Raw genomic sequence first — 26,437 nt, 5'->3', positions numbered from 1 at the left:
CTGGATTCCGCCCAAACCAAAATTCGAGATACTTCTTTCATAGCCAGAGGACTGTGAGTTCCTCCTTGATGATTGATGTATGCCACAGTTGTGACATTGTCTGTCTGAAAACAAATGAACGATTCTCTCTTCAGAAGAGGCCAAAACTGAAGAGCTCTGAAAATTGCACGGAGTTCCAAAATATTGATCGGTAATCTCACCTCCTGAGATTCCCAAACTCCTTGTGCCGTCAGAGATCCCCACACAGCTCCCCAACCTGTGAGACTTGCATCTGTTGAAATTACAGTCCAGGTCGGAAGCACAAAAGAAGCCCCCTGAATTAAACGATGGTGATCTGTCCACCACGTTAGAGAGTGTCGAACAATCGATTTTAAAGATATTAATTGAGATATCTTTGTGTAATCCTTGTACCATTGATTCAGCATACAAAGCTGAAGAGGTCGCATGTGAAAACGAGCAAAGGGGATCGCGTCCGATGCAGCAGTCATAAGACCTAGAATTTCCATGCATAAGGCTACCGAAGGGAATGATTGTGACTGAAGGTTTCGACAAGCTGCCATCAGTTTTAGACGCCTCTTGTCTGTTAAAGACAGAGTCATGGACACTGAATCTATTTGGAAACCCAGAAAGGTTACCCTTGTCTGAGGAATCAATGAACTTTTTGGTAAATTGATCCTCCAACCATGATCTTGAAGAAACAACACAAGTCGATTTGTATGAAATTCTGCTAAATGTAAAGACTGAGCAAGTACCAAGATATCGTCCAAATAAGGAAATACCACGATACCCTGTTCTCTGATTACAGACAGAAGGGCACCGAGAACCTTTGTAAAAATTCTTGGAGCTGTAGCAAGGCCAAACGGCAGAGCCACAAACTGGTAATGCTTGTCCAGAAAAGAGAATCTCAGGAACCGATAATGATCCGGATGAATCGGAATATGCAGATATGCATCCTGTAAATCTATTGTGGACATATAATTCCCTTGCTGAACAAAAGGCAAGATAGTCCTTACAGTTACCATCTTGAACGTTGGTATCCTTACATAACGATTCAATATTTTTAGATCCAGAACTGGTCTGAAGGAATTCTCCTTCTTTGGTACAATGAAGAGATTTGAATAAAACCCCATCCCCTGTTCCTGAATTGGAACTGGCACAATTACTCCAGTCAACTCTAGATCTGAAACACAATTCAGAAATGCTTGAGCTTTACTGGATTTACTGGGACACGGGAAAGAAAAAATCTCTTTGCAGGAGGTCTCAACTTGAAACCAATTCTGTACCCTTCTGAAACAATGTTCTGAATCCAAAGATTGTGAACAGAAGTGATCCAAATTTCTTTGAAAAAACGTAACCTGCCCCCTACCAGCTGAGCTGGAATGAGGGCCGCACCTTCATGTGGACTTAAAAGCAGGCTTTGCCTTTCTGGCTGGCTTGGATTTATTCCAGATTGGAGATGGTTTCCAAACTGAAACTGCTCCTGAGGATGAAGGATCAGGTTTTTGTTCTTTGTTGAAACGAAAGGAACGAAAACGATTAGCTCTGTTTTTACCCTTAGATTTTTTTATCCTGTGGTAAAAAAGTTCCTTTCCCGCCAGTAACAGTTGAAATAATAGAATCCAACTGAGAACCAAATAATTTGTTACCCTGGAAAGAAATGGAAAGTAGAGTTGATTTAGAAGCCATATCAGCATTCCAAGTCTTAAGCCATAAAGCTCTTCTAGCTAAAATAGCTAGAGACATAAACCTGACATCAACCCTGATAATATCAAAGATGGCATCACAGATAAAATTATTAGCATGCTGAAGAAGAATAATAATATCATGAGAATCATGATGTGTTACTTGTTGCGCTAAGGTTTCCAACCAAAAAGTTGAAGCTGCAGCAACATCAGCCAAAGATATAGCAGGTCTAAGAAGATTACCTGAACACAGATAAGCTTTTCTTAGAAAGGATTCAATTTTCCTATCTAAAGGATCCTTAAACGAAGTACCATCTGACGTAGGAATAGTAGTACGTTTAGCAAGGGTAGAAATAGCCCCATCAACCTTAGGGATTTTGTCCCAAAATTCTAATCTGTCAGACGGCACAGGATATAATTGCTTAAAACGTTTAGAAGGAGTAAATGAATTACCCAATTTATCCCATTCTTTGGAAATTATTGCAGAAATAGCATTAGGAACAGGAAAAACTTCTGGAATAACCACAGGAGATTTAAATACCTTATCCAAACGTTTAGAATTAGTATCAAGAGGACCAGAATCCTCTATTTCTAAAGCAATTAGAACTTCTTTAAGTAAAGAACGAATAAATTCCATTTTAAATAAATATGAAGATTTATCAGCATCAACCTCTGAGACAGAATCCTCTGAACCAGAAGAGTCATCAGAATCAGAATGATGATGTTCATTTAAAAATTCATCTGTAGGGAGAGAAGTTTTAAAAGATTTTTTACCTATACTAGAAGGAGAAATAACAGACATAGCCTTCTTTATGGATTCAGAAACAAAATCTCTTATGTCATCAGGAACATTCTGCACCTTAGATGTTGAAGGAACTGCAACAGGCAATGGTACTTTACTAAAGGAAATATTATCTGCATTAACAAGTTTGTCATGACAATCAATACAAACAACAGCTGGAGGAATAGCTACCAAAAGTTTACAGCAGATACACTTAGCTTTGGTAGATCCAGCACTAGACAGCGATTTTCCTGTAGTATCTTCTGACTCAGATGCAACGTGAGACATCTTGCAATATGTAAGAGAAAAAACAACAACATATAAAGCAAAATTGATCAAATTCCTTAAATGACAGTTTCAGGAATGGGAAAAAATGCCAAAGAACAAGCTTCTAGCAACCAGAAGCAATGAAAAATGAGACTTAAATAATGTGGAGGCAAAAGCGACGCCCATATTTTTTAGCACCAAATAAGACGCCCACATTATTTGGCGCCTAAATGCTTTTTGGCGCCAAAAATGACGCCACATCCGGAACGCCGACATTTTTGGCGCAAAATAACGTCAAAAAATGACGCAACTTCCGGCGACACGTATGACGCCGGAAACGGAAAAGAATTTTTGCGCCAAAAAAGTCTGCGCCAAGAATGACGCAATAAAATGAAGCATTTTCAGCCCCCGCGAGCCTAACAGCCCACAGGGAAAAAAGTCAAATTTTTGAAGGTAAGAAAAAATGAATTAAATCAAATGCATTATCCCAAATATGAAACTGACTGTCTGAAAAATAAGGAAAGTTGAACATTCTGAGTCAAGGCAAATAAATGTTTGAATACATATATTTAGAACTTTATAAACAAAGTGCCCAACCATAGCTTAGAGTGTCACAGAAAATAAGATTTACTTACCCCAGGACACTCATCTACATGTTTGTAGAAAGCCAAACCAGTACTGAAACGAGAATCAGCAGAGGTAATGGTATATATAAGAGTATATCGTCGATCTGAAAAGGGAGGTAAGAGATGAATCTCTACGACCGATAACAGAGAACCTATGAAATAGACCCCTTAGAAGGAGATCACTGCATTCAAATAGGCAATACTCTCCTCACATCCCTCTGACATTCACTGCACGCTGAGAGGAAAACCGGGCTATAACTTGCTGCGGAGCGCATATCAACGTAGAATCTAGCACAAACTTACTTCACCACCTCCATCGGAGGCAAAGTTTGTAAAACTGAATTGTGGGTGTGGTGAGGGGTGTATTTATAGGCATTTTGAGGTTTGGGAAACTTTGCCCCTCCTGGTAGGAATGTATATCCCATACGTCACTAGCTCATAGACTCTTGCTAATTACATGAAAGAAATTTTAATCTTGCAAAATATTTCAGGATATAAATATCCATGAAGTTAGAGACATGCCAAACATCTTGGGAAAAACCTATATTGTCACATTCTACCAGAGGTTTATTACACATGACAGACACATAGACTAGGGGACACCAAAGAGAATCAAAGTGTTCAGCAACCTACCATCAATATTCAGCATCATATTCCACATTGCTGGGCGTACAGACTGATGGAATCCAAACCAGACCTCTCGCCCTCCACCAAGGGGATGATAATAGCCTTCAGGGGGAGAAAAGAAGGAGCGTCCCACAGGGGTATACCTGTAAAAATATATCAAATAAAAGACATAGTAGCAGACTCTTAATATGCAAGAATGTTACTTCTAACCCTGACTCTGATTCTATGTATTCAAATAATATTTGAATAGTTCTAGAGCTAAAATGACATTGTTTATACAAGTAAAAACAGAGCATTTTCCCTTTAAATCCATGTACCATAGATACTGGAATGCCCTGACACCTGGCATAGGGTGTCACAAGCCAGTGGTATAACCAAGACTGCTACATACTTGACAAACATATAAGCTTAATTACATTATATGCGGACTACATAAACCTGCATTCCACAATGTGCCCATATTTCCAACTAATTTATTAAGCTTCTATTTAGAGTTGAAAGATGGGCATATATCATAGAATAGAGTCAAGTACAATCTGTTAGTAAACACGAGAACCTATCATCTAAGTACAGATTTTAAATAAGCTTTGTGCTGTAAATACCTCATGGAGGGCAGGTGCCGAGTGATAACATCAAGGGCCTGCACAGAATCTTCAGGAACCTCACTTAGATGACCAGATAAAGCTTCTAACAGCAGCTGGAGACTGACCACTGAAACCCATTGAATAGTCACTTTGAATGTCTGGTCCTTACCCTCGCCAGGGAGAGTGACTTCTAAATCAACCTGCAAGTGAGATGTATAAAAGACTATGTAATCATCACCTAAATAAAAGCATTATACATGCAAACACCGAAAAACAAAATCAACTGCAATAACAAAGAATAACACACATATAATTTTCATTTTCTGTTACCACTGAAATCAATAAAAAGTAATATTTAGCAAACAAAATTGTCACATACAGGATAAAATGAGTACTAATTCTAAATGTGTGGAATCTGTAGAACAGATATCAGGTTATCGAAATACTCCACAGCTGTAGATAAAAGTAAAAGTAAGAGTCTAGAATATACTTGTAAAAATTATATGACCAAAAATCAAGATTGTGTGAAATTTGCTCAAGAATATTTTGTATATATACTGTTACAAATCTCCAAATCCAGAATTCCGAAATCTTAACTTATTCTGAAATCCAAACTTTTTATATTTTCTTAAACATAAATTAAAAAATTACCATTTTCCCCGCCTGTAAATCACAATTTTATCTGCCTGTGTCTTTGGTTGGTTTGTTTGTTTTTAAAGTGATGGTAAATCCTAGCGTTTGTGAAACGCTTTCATGCTGAAAGTTCCTTTATTTGTTTGAAGCGTTCACTGCACTTAGCTCCTCAAGCAGCCCACGGCAGAACGCAATTTTGCTGAGCGGTGATGTTTCCAGCTTTTAGAAAATACCCGTGTGGCCCAGCTGGTAGCCAGTACAGCTAAGAGGTGGAAACTTCACCTCAGCAAAAAAACGTTCTGCCTGAATTTTTTAAACATACCATCTAGAAATTTAAAGGTTCCAGAATTTTTCAAGCATAAAATCAGTATTCTTTATTTCTTCAATTTTAAAAAGACATCAGTATATTTATATATTTTTTTCCAATTTACTTAACAAAAAGTGCACATTCCTTTTATATTTATACGTTGAGCCACCAGCTCCTATTGAGCATGTGCAAGAATTCACAGAATATACATATATGCATTTGTGATTGGCTAATGGCTGTCACATGATACAGGAAGAGTGGAAATAGACATAACTGAAATCTGTAAGAAAAAAAAAGAAAAATCAACTATGCATGATGAAAAGATAATGCAACAGTGCTTAGTCTGAACTTCAAATGTATTTGTTGATTATGCAAATATACTGTATTTACTGGTCCTTTAATATTTCCTAAGAAATTCCAAAGATAACATTTTAGGAAGGAAAGAGTAGTTTGCTCTCAAAACCGCATTGTTCTGATGAAAAATCAGGTAAGGGATATTACAGGATATGGAATAAAATTTAGAAACTCTTCTAGTTGAGGAATTGGCAAAGAGAAAAAGAACCTTCCAAATGAACAGTTGAATATCAAGACCATGCATAGGTTCAAAAAGCTGAAACCAGGATTAAGGTTCCAAGGATAAGAAGTTGGTCTGATAACCAGTCTTATCCTGACAAGACTTGAATGTCATGTAGGATAGAGATCTTTTTGTGAAACAAGACCAACAAGGCAGAAACTGGTCTTTAGGAGGAGCTGACAAACCTTTTTCCAGACCATTTTGTAAAATGTATTATACACAAGAAATATGAAAACCATTCCTTAGACTCACACCAGGTGAGGAAAGTTTGCACACTTTGTGATAATTGCTTTCAGCCTTGAAGAAAGGTGCCTCACTTCATCAGAGAAAGCCCTTTCACTTGGCTGTATGTACGGCTGAGGGATCATGGGAAAGTGGGAGGGATTAGGAGCTGTTATGTTCAGTGTTTTGCATCCTTCTAGTGGACTGGACTTGAATCCCACATGTGATGGCTCATGGAATCTCACCATCTTATGAAAGTGGAGAGTCCTGCTCCAAAAAGCTTGCAAACCTAAGAATACTTTTAGATTAACTACTTAACGCTGTTAGGACGCATGGAGGCATGGAACGTCATACCTTTTTTGGCGCCCTGTACTCTCTTCCTTTTACTCAATGGGAAATGTGAATGGGGGAGGGGGTATGCATAGCATCATAGGCAGTTCCCCATGATCCGATCCCTGCCTTGAAATCACATGATCTCATTTTGTTTTTGAAGCAAGTGTTTACATCGGAATTAAGATAAAACACTTGCCCTCGGCATGAAGGGATTAAACAAAGAAGGAAAAATACTTCTTTAACCATCTGTTTCATGTAAGTAATTCTATATATTTGTCTCAATAGGAATATACAGGTACAAAACCCTTTATCCAAACTGAATATTTGTACAAATGCAGCTGTAAATGGGACAGGACCAAGTGTAAACAACAACTTCCTATATAATTTAAGCAATATTGTTATGTTAAAATACATCAATTAAAATTTTATTTTGCCCTTTAAAGATTCCAGCAGACTTGGAAAAATTGTGTTTTTTTGTGTTAGACAAGATACATCCTACACCATGAAACTTAAAAGAACAAAAACTGTAATTTATGTTACAAAGCCTCCAAAACATTTGTTTTGGTAGAAAGGCAACAAGGTTTTTTTCTTTTTACAGCAGCTCACCAGACCCAGCAGGTATTTGATTGTACAGTAAAGAGCAGAGCTTAAAAAGTGTTCAAATAAATCTGATGGGTACAGAAGCCAACAAAAAACTGGGAAAATAATGTCCATTAGTTGCCAAATCCCTTAGAAAATGTTCTAATAGATAGACTTCTGACACACATCTAGTCCATTTGTATTATTCAAGCTACTAGGAAAGCTAAAAAAAAAAAAGAGTAAATTATTAATTAAAATGTATCCAGAAGGTTTTTCTCTACTTAACAGGACATAAAAGTTCAAATAAATTAAGGAAATAAATTAATGATTTTGATAAAAGCATAAATTTAAAAAGAAATTAACATTTAGTCCCACCCCCAACACATTTTTCAATTTTCTTTGTTGAGAGCGAGAGAACAATGAAGAAGGCGCAGGAGTGTATACGTACAAGTGTAACATTCTACATATGATGTTTAACATTAGTATAAACACCACAGAAATGCTAAAAATAACCATATGAATAGTGGATAAAAGTATAGGGGGTAACTTATCCTCTGTCACCCCTCCACAATACATCAATGGGGAAAATCCCTTATTTGAAAGGGGCAATCATCCTTTTTTAAATGGAGAACTGGGTAAGTCCAGCTGCCAGGTAATGGTCATATCAGCAAACAGCAATAGTTCCCTTGTGGGTCTGTCAAGTCTACGACTGCCCTTATCACCTTCATAATATAAATATACCAGAAGGACCCTCATTTAAAAGAGGAGTACCATGTCCTTCTAGCTAAATAATAATAACTGCAATATTTTTTGCAGGTATACAAATGAATGTAAAAACAAGTGACATTTTAGGAAAACCTCTACAGCATCTTCTAATTTTTAATTGTTTGTACATCCATATGGTGGCTTTTCATATTTGTGCATTCCTGAAAGACCAAAGTTATTTTCTTGCACAAAAGTCACAAATACATTGCATAAATAACAAATGAATACAAAAAAAAAAACCCAAAGCAATAACAAGTAGTATGAATGTCAAATTAGTAGATTTTTTCTGACATTTTATAGTTAACAGTTTTCTTCCCCCTGCATCATGCGACAGTCATCAAGAAAATACATATACATTTATTCAGTGAATTTGTGCAAGTGCTCAGTAGAAGCTGGTGGCTCAAAGTGTGGATATAAAAATTATTGTGCACATTTAGATAATGGAAGTGAAATGGAAAGTTATTTAAAATTTTATACGCTATCTGAATAATGAAATATTAAAATTTGACTTCAGTGTTCATTTAAAATGGCTTTAGACTATAGGAGGTAAAATGACTCATTAAGATCATGTTTGGTTACATCTTAAAATACCCTCTAAGACACAGGGTTTTTTTTAAACAGAAATTATAAGATAAAATGCAAATTAGGGATAAATGTGTGCAAGGAAGCCTGCCATGTTTTCATTTTTTAGGATTAGAAAATCCACAATTGTTAGAGCTCAATTACAGGAAAAAGGGGGGGGGGGGCGGAGCCCACATTCAATGCGGCAGGACGCGTCTCAGTGAAGCTCTCTGAACCCGATTTTATTTTTATTAGTTAAACATAGTGAAATATTTAATATTTATTGCTCTGCAACGGATATTCATCAAGGTGAACAGACAAATTCTGAGAGTGGATGGTTTGACTGCGTACCTGCCTATGCTCTTTGAGTCAGCTACGGGACAGACTTATTTTCAGGACTGGAGGCCATCTTTACAACTACGCAGCAATTTGTGAAACTGAAGAAGCCAAGAAGTCCCTGTATAGGTTATGGACTATAGGTCTGGGGCTGCCGTGATATTACCCTCCCTCGAACTCCGGGGTTACGATATCCTCTAGTAGGATAATAACTACATTAACAGAGATTGCTAATATGGAGACGGTCACTAGATGGGAAACTTCCATGACACAACTGATTGCTGAGCACTTTGAGGCCTTGGAACGTGACATTTCATTAATCCTGCAACAACATAAGATAAGAGCCAAGCTAACCCTACAGGATTGCAGTATTAAACACGGTACTGGGCTAAGACAAGAGGAACTCTTTTCGGACAACACCGCTTCCATTCTCAATATTGTGGACCAAACAAGTGACTTTCATGGAGAGCTGTGCTGTGCTGACACAGATTCTGAGGCTATAACTCTGCAACCGCAAATTGACCCATTTTTGCCCAAAAACATAATGGCAGTCACAAGTCCATTAGCCGTTGTGGGTATTCAATCGCCTATTATAAAAGGAGACGTATTAGCTGTCGGTAGCATGCTGATCTCAGACAGGACTCTGCCGGAGGTGTCTAGAGGCCCTTCCACATTTACTTTGCTGCACCGGGAAGTTAGGTATTCTACGGAGGGGCTACATCTATTGCCGGTCCAGTTGAGACCTCACAGCATAGGAAATGAGACTGGCCTAAACCGCCCCACACAATCACACACAAGGATACCTTCAGACTTGGATGCAGCATTTTCCGACATGCTTCCTCATCAAGTCCATATCTTCCAGGGAGCGGAGATAAAATTCAGAGAATTAACCCTTGTCCTATCTCTAGCTGAGTCCCAAATAAAACAAATAGAAGTTTATGGAGGGGTAGGTCTCTCAGCAAAGTCGCAGACTAGCGAGCCCTCGCACTTCCACAAACAACAAGTACCGAGGTCCGGAGTAGGTTAAATTGTACTCACGAGTGTTGGCCGCGGGACAGCCTCTGATGAGGATAGACTGCTCTTCTGTTTAAGCGCACGTTTCTCACTGGACATTGTATTAGGACTTAACAAACCTCAAAGTGCAACCTCATACTACCAACAGAAGGCTAGCATTACTATACGCACTAAAAGTTTGATCGTCTCCGGGTCCCCTATAACAATATATGACAGCTATGGGAAAGGTACGGATATAGGGTGGACATATCCATTGAATAACTCACGGGACTTACCCTTATTATCTAGGAGTTTGCTGAGTTAAACCCCTATTTTCTGTCCAAAGCTGCTTAATACAACGGCTTACACTCAGAAGACTCGATATTAGTAATACAGTTTGTTTTGTTGTACAGGTCTGCAAAGATGATTGCCGCTATATTATGTTTCATTATATCAAGTATTTCCATCATAGAATTAAATGACACATTTTACCTATACAGAGGTGGCATCTGGGAACGTTGCCTAAAAATCAAACCCATCCCCCTGTTTTCCAGCATGTTATTAACCTGTGGATCCCCTTACTCAACATGAGGTGTGTATGTGCGCATGCATGTGTATGTATGTATACACATATAACCTCCTTCCTTTGCATTGCCCTAGCTAGCAGACTCCAGCCTACCTAGGGTTTCCTGATACCCTTATTTTGCTTTGCTAATCTTATACTCCTAAGCATATTCATAAGAACTAAATTATCTTATTTATACCTTCTTTTGGTATCTCTCATTCTGGTATATGTTGTTGAAGATGATAACTTCTATGGGTTGTTTGAACCTTCTGGTTTTCCATAATATAAGACCTTGTGTCAGCTAAATTGATCTGTTAACACTATAAGAGACAAGACACTATTATCCCATTTATAACTCACTCTGTAAATTATATTGTCATTATAAGTCGCTAGTAGGAGCTGGAGGTGTAAAAATTAATAATACAAAGCTCTCTAAAGTGCTTTTGAAGGGTTAAACTTATAGGAGGGTTTCTATATGCTATGTTAATAATAGTACTGATTCTCCCCAATCACAACTATATATAGTTAATATTGTTATAGGTTCTGTAACATCTGTGCAGTTTATCATTTTTACTATATGTATATAAAATTGAAAATGAGGCAAGTCATTTGGGACTCGAGAGTGGTCTCCTTTGATCAATTATAACCTTCTGTGATTTTGTTCTTTATTTCTGAGGCCCAAGAGTGGCCTCCAGGTAATGGAGGTTTGTCCATTACCTGGCATACTGCTTGTATATTACTTCCTTTGAATTTATTTTCTGATGTATAGTCAGCTTGAAACTGTTTTATTTCATGCAAATATTGCATTGTTTTAATTTTTCACTGTTTTACATTTATGTATGCTTTATTTTGAGCCTCAAATAAAAAAAATAAAAAAATTACAGGAAAAAGGAGTAAAATCAGCCATGAATGGGACGGCGTGTCCTGGCAGGTGACTAAAGTATAGGTTTCTGATGCTTCAAGGGATAATCTGCCGATTATCTATGTAAACATCAAGATTTCACAAATATAGCATATTGGTGCCACTTCATAAAGTGGTGCTGCATGTACAGAAGTTAATATTTCAGCGATTGCACTATAAGGAGCTCTAGACCAGACAGTTAAAGAGGTGAGGCGGCCTTGTAACATCCACCCTAACTCCTCCCCCGGTTCACCGGGTAGTGCAGGTCTATCAAACTGCAGAAATAAAATGGAGGAGAGCTACGAGATGCTATATGCCTTACTCACAAAATTCGAAAATCAGATGGACAATCGATTCAACGCCCTTAGTCAGATGGTAAAATGAGTCTCCACAGCAACTGAAACTAAACAATCTGCTAACCTGGGGTTTTTATACTAATCACCTATCTGATGGTAGATCTGAAACTTTGCAGCCCTACCAAACAGAAAGGCCAAGAAGATATCTAAAACCTAGTTCACGCCCGGAGAGCATTGACACGCCTCCGTTATCAGCCAGATTATCAGACAGCAGTACAATGGAATCCGAAAGAGAGGAACTGACCCTAAGAAGTGCCAGAGAGCCGCGCCTTTCTGTCTGGTCACGAATATCCCAATTCATGCTCGCTAATGTGGAAGAGAAAAGAAACAGCTCACCACTAGTTTCTCATCAGGAAGGTTACGGCCGACTTCCATGATCGAGCGTCAGAGCCTCTGCGTCTCTCTTCACATAAGCTTCCCGTGGCGTCGTAGCTGACTGACACTAAGTTGATGGCACGGTTTATAATTTCTGTGAGGGACTCACTCGCATCTCGAGATCAACGGATTAACTTGGATCCCAGTCACAAAAGTACAAAGTCCGTTAAGCAGGTCTCATCTCATCTCCCAGTCCTTAAAGTAGAAAACTGCACAGCTGTCTGGTGATAGAGATAGTCTACACTGTAGCCCCTTTGGGCAAATCGGACAAGTCTATCTCCTATTATTACAAGACTCTCCTCTCCGGAATCAAGTTTTACATGAAGACTAAACAGTCTAATAAGCCAGATGACACTTGGTTCAATGGAACACTATATATATTTATCTTATGCTTAAAGGGATACTAACCCCACATTTGTTCTTTCATGATTCAGACAGAGCATGCAATTTTCTAATTTACTCCTATTATCAATTTTTCTTTGTTCTCATGTTATCTTGATTTGAAAAAGCAGTAATGAAAGGTTAGGAGCCGGCCCATTTTTAGTTTAGCACCTTGGTAGAGCTTGCTGATTGGTTTGCTATATTTAGCCACAAATCAGCAAGTGCTACCCAGGTGCTGAACAAAAAATGGTCTGGCTCTAAAGCTTACAGTACTGCTTTTTCAAATCAAGATAGCACGAGAACAAAGAAAAATTGATAATAGGAGTAAATTAGAAAGGTGCTTAAAATCTCATGCTCTATCTGAACCATGAAAGAAAAAAATTTGGGTTTAGTATCCCTTTAACACACCCTATCTCTATGTATGCATATCTATTGCTGTGTGACATGTACTGGATAAGTCCCATCAGATTCTGGGTAGTTTTCGCTTTCTTGCTAAACACCATTTTGAATTATGTTTATAGTAAAGTCCTACAGTTCTGGTGTCTTCACTGCAAGACTGCAATTTCAAAGTACCCAGCAGGTCTAAGATTACGGCAAGACGCCGAAACTAGTCAGACCAGCTGTTCCCTGTATATTTTTTGTGCTGGTGGCTATGGAACTTTTAATTATGTTTCAATAAAGCCGTTTTGTTTTATCATTCGATGAAGAGATCCGTTTCCTCTTTTTGAATATATTGCTACGGGACAACAAGGAGTCCTCTTTGTGGATCTCTATTACCTCACCTGGTGCACTAGAGCCTGTTACAAGAGTGCAACTTACGTCATTTGCTGTATGGAGTTGATACCTAGCAGAACAAACAACGGGAGCCGATTGGAGCATAACCCTCACAAACCCCCAACGTGACTGGTGACGTCACACGCTACGCTCAGACATGGATACCAACACTGGAAGTAACCGAAAGGAACCAAGGTTCACGAAGTGAGTAATTCCACACCGGAGCTGTGGTTCACGCATCACACCTGGATTCCTGGAGGGCACGGTTCATGGTACAGTGGTCCTAAGAATTTCTGATAGTTCAGCCAGAATGGGGTAAGAGTGTGCAGGTTTTTAATGATCCTTGTTGTTTGGCTCTGTGTGTGGACACAACACGTACTATTGGCAGTTTCACTCTAGAGACATTGAAGTTTCAACTGGCTTTTTGCGCTTATGTACCAGTGTTTCACATTACCTTTCAGTGAGTGACATTTCTAAGGAATCTTGTTTTGTTTAAGATTAAAATGGTATCATACTTAGAACATATCAACCCAAGTCATAACTAGCCTAACTACCACATTACGACAAGTTATTTATGCAGTCTACCTGGGGCTACTATACATTAAGCAGTATATATACTTCTGTGTTCCTCCAACACTTCCACATATGTCCTTCTACAAATAAATAATAAGGTTCCATAGTTTTCTTATGTCATGTGAATTTTATAGAGTTAGGCGAGCCGTGTTTAATATCACCTCCTCTAGAATGTAGCTATTTTAAACACACATTTTTCTACCTTAAGATTTTCTCCTATACCGCATCTTACCTCAACTAATATGTATATGTCTCCTACACTAAAGTGGTATTTATTATCAGCTGCTATCTATTTATCCTTATATACTATGGTCCAAGAGTGACCATGGCAATACGCCAACTCACCTCACCCTTGCACTTATAGACCAGGTAGGTCCAAGAGTGACCCTTTGTGTACAATGGGGAACATATCCCAAAATTTAAAATCAATGTTCCATTAATATAGGTCCCAGCTTATCCCCTGATGCATACATCTGTTATGTTTCAGTTGTTTCTTTGCTCATTTATTGCATATATTATTAAGAGAAGGTCACAATACTACTGTTTATATGTTTAAAATACAAAGAGAGAGAAAGTTTTATAGTTTCTGCTAGCAGTTACTCTGACTACAGATACTGCCTTATTTTATAATAGTTATGTCCACCTATTTGTATGACACCACAACAGTTAGTAATGATGGATATAACTATTCTATTTGTGTTTTACTACTATTCTTCTTGATTGACCCTTGCATGATATCTGTATGTCTCTTTAATATAAACATATTGGAATTATATATGGACATATACTGAATGTTGTATCTCAAAACCTTAATAAAAATTAAAAAAAAATAAGCCATGAATGTTTGTGCTTTAGTGAGTAGAGTTTGTATTCAAATTTTTACTAAATGCTAAAAAAAAAGAAAAAAAAAAAGGGAATAATAATAATAATAAAGAAGAAGAAGAAGTAGTAAAAGTAAGTAAGTAGCAGTTGTCTTTAAACTTACTCTGTCCCTCCCAATTGGCAATGGGTGTGCTGTATACATGTTTCTCTTGCCATCATAGCCTGGCTGACGATCTCCAAATATCTGCATCTTAAAATGCCGAACCATTGTGTCAACCACCTCTCTGAAAAAAATAAATAAAATAAAAAGTATGTATGTATGTATGTATGTGTGTATGTATATGTATGTATGTATGTGTGTGTGTGTGTATGTATGTATATGTATGTATGTATGTATGTATGTGTGTGTGTGTGTATGTATGTGTGTGTATATGTATGTATGTGTATATATGTATGTGTGTGTATGTATGTATGTATGTATGTGTGTATATGTGTGTGTGTGTATGTATGTATGTATGTGTATATGTATGTGTGTGTATATGTATGTGTGTGTATGTATGTATGTGTGTATGTGTGTGTATGTATGTATGTGTGTATGTGTGTATGTGTGTGTGTGTATGTGTGTGTGTGTGTGTGTATGTATGTGTGTGTGTGTGTATGTATGTATGTATGTATGTATGTATGTATGTATGTATGTATGTATGTATGTATGTATGTATGTGTGTGTGTGTGTGTGTGTGTGTGTGTGTGTGTGTGTCGATTATCCTGTCAACGATTTGATTCCACAATGCATCACGATTACTGCCCCATGGAGTATCTGCAGAACAGCTGACTTACAATGATTTTGTAGAACTGTGCTACCCTATACAGGTATACCCCGCTCATACAGCAGGTTAGGGACCGGAGCCCCGCTGTAAAGTGAAAACCGCCTTAAAGTGAAACAAGGCAGTTTTAGCTTTTTATTCACTTGCAAGTGTGTTTAAAGACTTTAAAAAATGTTTGAACTAACATATATTAGGGGTGCAGTAGTGCTACGTTTCGTTTAAATAAATACTGTACCTGTAAAATAGTGACAATTACTGTAGTACAATGTGCCAGACTATAGCACTGAGACACAGATTGCACTGTAATGCTGTAAACAGAGTGAACTAAGCATAACAAAATGGAGCCAGTCACTTTTCTCGCAATCTCACAATGATTTACAGCACTGTTTCAAAATCCTTGGAGGCTGAACTTCAGCTCCACAGAGTATTAGCGAATCGATGTAAAGTGAAGCGCTGTAAAGTGAGGTATACCTGTATTATATATATATATATACATACAGTATATAGAAAAGCAGAAAATTGCACTCCCAATTACAACGGTCCTATGCCCTGGGTTCAGCAAACAAATGAATAGAAATATAGGACATGCACACTTTAGCAAACATCACTTTAATCACTGATTAAAGTGATGTTTGCGAAGTCCCTTGGAGTGCGGTCCTATCTATCTATCTATCTCTATATATCTATCTATCTCTATATATCTATATATCTATCTATATATATATATATATATATATATATATATTTTTTTTTTTTTTTATTTATTTATATATTTTTTCTCTCTCTCTATCTATCTATATAAAATACTTAGATGTCTAATTGGCTGGCTTGGCTAATTTAGTGGATGGTCATAGCCGAGCCCACATACACTTATATGTGCTTGTGAAAACAAAGTGACTCATGTAACCCATTCCATTAGTCAGTCGCTAACAAAAGTAGTTTATGGTAAAGAGAGTCTTCCAACATACCCGGTAACTCTCTTCTGTGTTAAATGAACACATTGCTTTGTAGACAAATTGCTAAATAGAAACCCTTTATCATCTAGAAAAATCTGCTTAGTATTTATTCAGAAGAATTGTAAGAACTCAATGTAGCTAAAAGGTTTCTTCAACTGGAATACAATTTAGGCAGAAATCTCCTTCATAACATTTGTTGTATTTCAAACGCTGTATACCCAGCTTTTCCACAGAAGTGTAACTGTATACACAGCCTATCCCCCTAAGGAAAACTACTCCCTTGTCTTAACTCACCACTTTAAAAAACCTGTATCTAACTATTCAATATGCTAGTAAATGCTCCACCCTCATTTTTCTAAAACCTAGAAGGGACCTAGAATGCTAAGGAGATAGCCATACTATTTAAAGGATCCAAGGAAATATTTTACATGGCTACACACATAAGAGAGTCCAAAATATATCATAATTTGACATGACACTGCACACAAAGTTACTCCAACAACCTCAACCCATCCCCTACATAATGCCCTGTCCCTGAAAATTCCATCAGCCACACCATACACACAGCTCCATCACCTTGAACAATGCTACTCTTTCATCCTACACCTGGCTGCACTAAAAAAACTAGCTATTCTATTACCAAACATCTTCCACATCTCACGCATAAAAATGCATTAACAGTCTCTCCTTTTCCCATTACCCAACATTCATACAAGAACATGGAGCAGCTAGATACAAGTTCTGCTACAGCACTTAGATACGCTAGAGATTCTTGTGCCCAACAAAATCATCACATCACTCTGCCATATGTCCCACACAATGTCACCAGTACTCTGTGCCTTGGTCCCTAATAAGGTCCCTATGGCAGCTGGCTCCCTTACATTTGGTCCCATCATTTCCCAAAACAATCTCTCCCAACTTTCTTAAGAGCAGATAACTCCCACAAACCCACCCTCTGTAGAGCCCAGCATTGCCACAGCACTCAGATGCTCCAGTTTCCTGTGTTTAAATTTCTCACAGTACTCAGGCATTTAAGTCCCTAACACCCCTACCTTTTCCAGAGCACTTGGTCCCTTAGTTTTACTAATGTCCGATAGCACACTCAGCCTAGTTCTCTTCTATAACAACCTGTTCCCGTCCCAGCCACGGCATTCAGCTTGTTGCTCATCCATAGTACCCTGTGCCTAACTCATCTCATCCACAGCTTACTCTTTAACACTATAAAACCCTATGATGGGTTGTCAGCTAGTTTTTTTCCCTCATCTCAATAATTTTTCTAGTGCGCCTCACGAGACAGGGGGGAGGCCCTACCACAACTGAATCTGGAGACACCTGGGCCAGCATGTTTCACAGTCACTGCGCAAGTACTGAGCTTTGAAGTGCTTCAACAGAATACTGGTGTCGTTCCCAGAGGCAGGGTCACGTGACGATGTCACTGACCCCTGAATTGATTCGGGTCTGCACTGCACCGATGCAGTATCGTTAATGGCTGCATCAAGATGCATTGCAATGACTATTATTTTCAGCACCCCTAATATATATATATATATATATATATATATATATATATATATATATATATATATATATATATATATATATATATATATATATATATATATATATATATATATATATAAAGTGAGGGAGATAGGTTCCAAGCCCCTCTCAAAATTGTCATAAGTAACACCTAATACATTATTTTTAAAGCTTTGAAATGAAGACTTTAAATGCGAAACAGCATTATAAACCTAATAAAATAATCACACAACACAGACTTCACTTGCATTTCTCTGCAAACTGTTCTTTCTATGCATTCCAATCTGGACTGAGTTAGACAGGAAGATCTTGTTCCTATGAAATCTGCTCTATAGCTCAGATCTGATTAAACTGATTAATTTCAGTTTGCTTGGCTTTACTGCAACACAAGCGGACAGCTCCACCTACTGGCTATTTTAATAAATGCACTGTTTCTCAATGCTTTTCAATAGCAGTCACATGACTGGAAAAAAAAGGTTGTTATTCTGAAACGGTGTAAATTGAACCGTTGTAAAACGAGGGCTGTATGTGTATATATATATATATATATATATATATATATATATATATATATATATATATATATATATATATATATATATATATATATATATATAAAAAAAAATAAATAAATAGAGAGGGGTTGCTGTGTTCCTTGTTCAGAGAGGAATTGCATGGTATTTCGGCGCTGGACTGACCGTAATAGGCAGGATCAGACTGATATACTACAGGAAAGTTCTACTCTGTGAAAAACATTACTGGGCTAAAAAGTTGCACCCAGGTGGTCAATCGCCAAAGAACAGGCTAACAATGGTATTGAGCCAGTTGTTCGTTCCTGTGAGTGTGTATATGTATATATGTATATCCTTATGCAAGTCCACGAGTTATTATTGTCCTGCCTTTACATTATTGCTTGCTGCATATTTTTTCAAACTGCCTTGTTTTGTAGAGTTTTGTTACTAATGATTTTTGCATAGCCAAATCCACTGCAGTGGTGCACATTAGTTTTGATATAAATTAATTCATGCTGGAATAATAGTAATAGTTTTTGCAATAAATCAACTGCAATCAATTTGATCTTTGCATACAGGTTTCCTTTTTTTGGGTTTAATATTATCCCCAGCCATGAATATCTATATTTTAGATTTAATTAGGTGTTTTTTTGAGTGCTGAAACCCCCTACTTCAGTCACAGTATCTCATATAGCTCTATTGTGCTCATTCTTTTTCTTTTTTACTGGATTAAACACACACACACACATACACACATATATATATGTACATACATACACACACAAAGTTGTGCTCATAAGTTTACATACCCTGGCAAAATTTATGATTTCTTTGCCATTTTTCAGAGAATATGAATAATAACACAAAAACATTTTTCACCCATGGTTAGTGTTTGGCTGAAGGCATTTATTATCAATCAACTGTGTTTACCCTTTTTAAATCATAATGACAACAGAAACTACCAAATGACTGATCAAAAGTTAACATACCCTGGTGATTTTGGCCTGATAACACGCACACAAGTTGACACTAAGGGGTTTGAATGGCTATAAAAAGGTAACCATCCTGACCTGTGATCTGTTTGCTAGTAATTAGTGTGTGTCTATAAAAGGTCAATGAGTTTCTGGACTCCTGACCCTTGCATCTTTCATCCAGTGCTGCACTGACGTTTCTGGATTCTGAGTCATGGGGGAAGCAAAAGAATTGTCAAAGGATCTGTGGGAAAAGGTAGTTTAACTGTATAAAACAGGAAAGGGATAGAAAAATATATCCAAGGAATTGAGAATGCCAATCAGCAGTGTTCAAACTCTAATCAAGAAGTGGAAAATGAGGGGTTCTGTTGAAACCAAACCACGGTCAGGTAGACCAACTACAATTTCAGCCACAACTGCCAGGAAAAGTGTTCATGATGCAAAGAAAAACCCACAAATAAACTTCAGGTGAAATACAGGACTCTCTGAAAACATGTGGTGTGGCTGTTTCAAGATGCACAATAAGGAGGCACTTGAAGAAAGATGGGCTGCATGGTCGAGTCGCCAGAAGAAAGCAATTACTACGCAAATGCCACAAAGTATCCTGTTTACAATACGCCAAAGAGCACAGAGACAAACCTCAAACCTTCAGGCACAAAGTAATTTGGAGTGATGAGTCCAAAATTTAACTTGTTGGCCACAACCATAAACGCTACATTTGGAGAGGAGTCAACAAGGCCTACGATGAAAGGCACACCATTCCTATTGTGAAACACTGAGGTGAATTTGGTCAGAATAGATGGCAAGATGTATGCAGTATGTTATCAAAAAATACTAGAGGAAAATTTGCATTCATCAGCCCGGAAGCTGCGCATGGGACGTACGTGGACATTCCAACATGTCAATGGTCCTAAACACAAGGGCAAGTCGACCTGTCATTGGCTACAGCAGAATAAAGTGAAGGTTCAGGAGTGGTCATCTCAGTCTCCTGACCTCAATAACATTGAACCGCTCTAGGGAGATCTCAAACGTGCAGTTCATGCAAGACAGCCCAATAATTTACAGGAACTGGAGGCTTTTTGCCAGGAAGAATGGGCAGCTTTACTATCTGATAAGATAAAGACCCTCATCCACAAATACCAAAATAGACTTCAAGCTGTCATTGATGTTAAAGGGGGCAATACACGGTATTAAGAACTGAGGTATATAAACTTTTGATCAGGGTCAATTGGGTAGTTTCTGTTGTCATGATTTAAAAAGAGTAAACACAGTTGATTGATAAATGGCTTCAGCCAAACACTAACCATGAGTGAAAGAAAAGTTTGTGTGTTATCATTCATATTCTCTGAAAAATGGCAAAGAAATCATAAATTCTGCCAGGGTATGTAAACTTATAAACACTGTGCGTAATTATATATATATATATATATATATATATATATATATATATATATATATATATATATATATATATATACATACACACACACATATATATACACACACATATATATATATATATATATATATATATATATATATATATATATATATATATATATACACATACATATACACACACACGAAACTCAAAAAATTTGAATATTGTGCAAAAGTTAATTGATTTCACTAACGCAACTTAAAAGGTGAAACTGATATATGAGATACTCATTATATGCAAATCAAGATAGTTCAAGCTGTGATTTGTCATAATTGTGATGATTATAGCTTACAGCTCATGAAAACCCCAAATCCACAATCTCAGAAAATTTAAATATTGTGAAAAGGTGCAATATTCTAGGCTCAAAGTGTCCCACTCTAATCAGCTAATTAAGCCATAACACCTGCAAAGGGTTCCTGAGCCTTTAAATGGTCTCTCAGTCTGGTTCAGTAGGAATCACAATCATGGGAATGACTGCTGACCTGACAGTTGTGCAGAAAACCATCATTGACAGCCTCCATAAGGAGGGAAAGCCTCAAAAGGTAATTGCAAAAGAAGTTGGATGTTCCCAAAGTGCTGTATCAAAGCACATTAATAGAAAGTTATGTGGAAGGGAAAAGTGTGGAAGAAAAAGGTGCACAAGCAGCAGGGATGACCGCAGCCTGGGGAAGATTGTCAGGAAAAGGCCATTCAAAAGTGTTGGGGACTTTCACAAGGAGTGGACTGAGGCTGGAGTCAGTGCATCAAGAGCCACCACACACAGACGGATCCTGGACATGGGCTTCAAATGTCGTATTCCTATTGTCAAGCCACTCCTGAACAACAAACAACATCAGAAGCGTCTTACCTGGGCTAAAGAAAAACAGACTTGGTCTGTTGCTCAGTGGTCTAAAGTCCTCTTTTCTGATGAGAGCAAATTTTGCATCTCATTTGGAAACCAAGGACCCAGAGTATGAAGGAAGAATGGAGAGGCACACACTGCAAGATGCTGAAAGTCCAGTGTGAAGTTTGGGGAGCCATGTCATCTGCTGGTGTAGGTTCACTGTGCTTCATTAAAGGGACACTGAACCCACATTTTTTCTTTCATGATTTAGATAGAGCATGACATTTTAATCAACTTTCTATATTATTCTTATTATCAAATTTTCTTAATTCTCATGGTATCTTTATTTGAAATGCAAGAATGTAAGTTTAGATGCCGGCCCATTTTTGGTGAACAACCTGGGTTGTCCTTGCTGATTGGTGGATAAATTCATCCAATACAGAGTTCTGAACCAAGAAAAAAAGCTTAGATGCCAATTTTTTTTTTTAAATACAGATAGCAATTGAACGAAGAAAAATTGATAATAGGAGTAAATGAGAAAGTTGCTTAAAATTGCATGCTCTATCTGAATCACGAAAGAAAAAAATTTGGGTTCAGTGTCCCTTTAAGTCCAGGGTCAACGCAGCCATCTACCAGGAGATTTTGGAGCACTTCATGCTTCCTTCCGCAGACTAGCTCTATGGGGATGCTGACTTCATTTTCCAGCAGGACTTGGCACTTGCCCACACTGCCAAAAGCACCAAAACCTGGTTCAATGACCATGGGATTACTGTGCTCGATTGGCCAGCAAACTCGCCTGACCTGAACCCAAGAGAGAATCTATGGGGCATTGCCAAGAGAAAGATGAGACATGAGACCGAACAATGCAAAAGAGCTGAAGGCCACTATTGAAGCATTCTGGTCTTCCATAACACCTCAGTAGTGCCACACGCTGATAGCTTCCATGCCATATTGAGGAAGTAATTACTGCAAAAGGGGCCCAAACCATTTCTCTCCAGTTTTACTAAAACCCAAATAGGTCTGAGAAAACATATTTTGAGGCTTGCATTCTGTGCGCATCCATAAGGTGTATTACTTTGGATTCACTACCTTGTGTATTTTAGGAAGTATTCAGTCTTTGCAAACTGCATGTCATTTCTCATGTACCGGTCCTAATATTAGCAAGTATATGTAAATATATTCTGTATAGTATTTTTTTGTATCTTATGCTTTTAAACCATGATATTCACTGTATCCAGTACATTTGGATGCTGTCATCCTGATGAGCCTGCGCTCAACACTGTGCGAGAATAAACGTAATTATGTTTCAAATTTAGTATGTGTTGCTTTATTCTCTATTTAAGAGTGCTGAATTCCCAGTCTTTGAGTGGTTTAAAATAAAGCCACAACAATCTTTTTTTTCATTGAATGATAACTATAATAAGGGTCTGCACCACAATTTGAACATTAGACTTACAAATTCGTATAGACGAGTTGGTATCTTTATTTGAATGCTCAGTAAGTAAATTATAGCAGTTTTTTCCATCCACACTTTCAAGAATATACATAAATATATATATATATATATATATATATATATATATATATAAATATATATATATATATATATATATATATATATATATATATATATATATATATATATATATATATACACACACATATATACATATACACACACACATATATATATATATATATATACACACACATACACATCAAGGAAAGAAGAGGCACTCACAGGACTTAGTTAACAAATTTTATTTGTATTTCCTCAATAAGGGTTCAGTCAACGTTTCGGTCCTCACGAGGACCTTTGTCAAGACTGTTTCTCAATTTGAGTGTGTGTAATATGTTTACCGCTGAACATATTACATACTCTCGAATTGAGAAACAGTCTTGACAAAGGTCCCTGTGAGGACCGAAACGTTGACTGAACCCTTATTGATGAAATACAAATAAAATTTGTTAACTAAGTCCTGTGAGTGCCTCTTCTTTCCTTGAAGTTTCTACCTATCTACCATAGAGTGCACCCAGGCAATTCACATTTACAGTGAGTGCTTGGATCCCAGAACTACATCATTAATATATATATATATATATATATATATTTGTTTTTTGTATGTCTGAGGAAGGGGCTAATCCCCCGAAAACGTTCACAATTGCTATCTTCTTTTGCTTGTTCTAGCCTTTCTGTCGCACCCCAGGCATTTGTATCCTGTTATCTGGAGTGTGTGTGTGTATGTGTATATATACACCCTGTTAAAATGTCAGGTTTCTGTGATGTAAAAAAATAAATCATTTCAGAACTTTTTCCACCTTTAATGTGACCTATAAACTGTACAACTCAAGTGGAGAACATATGGCACAACAATGACATTACCAAGAACTGGATGTCCCTCCAAAATTGATGAAAAGACGAGAAGAAAACTGGTCTGGGAGGCTACCAAGAGGCCTACAGCAACATTAAAGGAACTGCAGGAATATCTGGCAAGTACTGGCTGTGTGGTAAACGTGACAACAATCTCCCATATTCTTCATATGTTTGGGCTTTGGGGTAGACAGCAAGACGGAAGCTTTTTCTTATGAGGAAAAACATCCAAGCACAGCTAAAGTTAGCAAAAAGCATGTGAGAAAAGGTGTTATGGTCTGATGAAACCAAGGGTGAACTTTTTGGCAATAATTCCAAAAGATGTTTCGCGCAAAAACAACACTGCATATCACCAAAAGAACACCATACACAGTGAAACATGGTGCTGGCAGCATCATGTTTTGGGGCTGTTTTTCTTCAGCGGGAACTGGGGCCTTATTCAAGGTAGAGGGAATTATGAACAGTTCCAAATACCAGTCAATATTGGCACAAAACCTTCAGGCTTCTGCTAGAAAGCTGAACATGAAGAGGAACTTCATCTTTCAGCATGACAACGACCCAAAGCATACATCCAAATCAACAAAGGAATGGCATCACCAGAAGAAGATTAAAGTTTTGGGATGGCCCAGTCAGAGCCCAGACCTGAATCCAATTCAAATCCTGTGGGGTGAGCTGAAGAGGGCTGTGCACAGGAGATGCCCTCGCAATCTGACAGATTTGGAGTGTTTTTGCAAAGAAGAGTGGGCAAATCTTGCCAAGTCAAGATGTGCCATACTGATAGACTCATACCACAAAAGACTGAGTGCTGTAATAAAATCAAAAGTTGCTTCAACAAAGTATTACTTTATGCAACCATGTTTTATTTTTTTATTTTTACTTCCATTCACCTAAAAGATTTCAGTTTGTTTTTCAATTGAGTTGCATAGTTTATAAGTCACATTAAAGGTGGAAAAAGTTCTGAAATTATTTATCTTTGTCTCATTTTTTTTACATCACAGAAACCTGCCATTTTAACAGGGGTGTGTAGACTTCTTATAATATATATATACATATATATATACACACACACACACACGAACAAAAGAAAACGAGGTCTAGCTGGATCGTTTGCAACCAAGTGGGTTTATTCAGGCATAGGTAGTGAGTCACTCAGTGGTGTACAAGGTTAGGTGTGGTAGATCATATATATATATATATATATATATATATATATATATATATATACACACACACATATATATACATATACATACATACATACATACATACACACATACATATATATACACATACAGGCAGGCAAATGATCGTCTGGGGTTGTTGTTTCTCTTGTTCAGAGAGGAATTGCCTGGTTTTTCGGCGCTGGACTATCATTGGGCAGGGTCAGACTGATATGCTACAGGATATTTTTTTATCTGTGAAGGGGCATAGTGTGCTAAAAGAACACGCACCCTGAGTTGTAATGAAAATGAACAGGCATGGAAGTTATTCTAGCTTTTGTTCTTTGTCAGGAGTGCGGATAGAGATAGAGGAAAGATATAGATAGATAGATAGATATACACACATACATATATACACACACATCCATACATATATACACATATACTGTATATTTAAACCTTCTGGAAGATTAAAGGGACAGTATAGTCAAACTTTCATGTTTCAGATAGAGTGGGTCATTTTAAATATTTTTCCAATTAACTTCTAGTGACCTAATTTGCTTTGATCTCTTCGTACGCTTTGTTGACAGGTATTCCTAAGTAGGCTCAGGAGTAGTAATGCACTACTGGGAGCTAGCTGTTGATTGGTGGCTGCACATATATGCCTCTGTTCATTGGCTTACCTGATGTGGTCAGCTAGCTCCCAGTAGTAAATTGCTGCTTCTCCAAAGGATACCAAGCGAATGAAGCACATTTTACAATAGAAGAAAGTTGTTTAAAAATGGTATGCTCTTTCTGAATCATGAAAGGAAATGCTTTGGTTTCATGTTCATTTCAACAGCAGCACTGCCTCAATTAAACACAATGGAGATTCCCTTGGAACCTACTGAATAGGAGTATAAAGTACACAGCTGCATTTGTTACTTTTGGGAAATAAGAACCTGGCCACCAGGAGGAGGCAAAAAGACACCCCAGCCAAAGGCTTAAATACTCCTCCCACTCCCCTCATCCCTCAGTCATTCTGCCAAGGAACAAGGGACAGTCAAAGAAATATCAGGGTGAAAAGGTGCCAGAAGAATACAACTAGGACGCCCTACATAAAAAAAAGGGCAGGGGGCTGTGGACTCTATCCCACGGAAGAAAATGAAATTATCAGGTAAGCATAATTTATGTTTTTCTTCCTAATGGGAAAGAGTCCACAGCTGCATTCATTACTTTTGGGA

At 37.6% G+C, this 26,437-nt stretch overlaps 1 protein-coding gene across 2 annotated transcripts in view; it reads right to left on the bottom strand.

Moving 5' to 3' along the window:
- AGO4 (argonaute RISC component 4) overlaps positions 1-26,437 on the bottom strand; it is a 131,276-nt gene that overhangs the window by 91,184 nt on the left and 13,655 nt on the right. For both annotated transcript variants that reach the window (XM_053707006.1, XM_053707007.1), the window contains exons 3-5: positions 14,781-14,901; positions 4,586-4,767; positions 3,990-4,126 (exon numbers count right to left, since the gene is read on the bottom strand). In XM_053707006.1, the coding sequence (XP_053562981.1) occupies positions 3,990-4,126; positions 4,586-4,767; positions 14,781-14,901 (440 nt within the window). The remainder of the gene's footprint in view (positions 1-3,989; positions 4,127-4,585; positions 4,768-14,780; positions 14,902-26,437) is intronic.

Source organism: Bombina bombina, chromosome 3, assembly GCF_027579735.1.
Source record: "Bombina bombina isolate aBomBom1 chromosome 3, aBomBom1.pri, whole genome shotgun sequence".
NCBI lineage: Eukaryota > Metazoa > Chordata > Amphibia > Anura > Bombinatoridae > Bombina > Bombina bombina.
The sequence above is the reverse complement of the archived record's forward strand: the minus strand, read 5'-3'. Positions and strand labels throughout refer to the sequence as shown.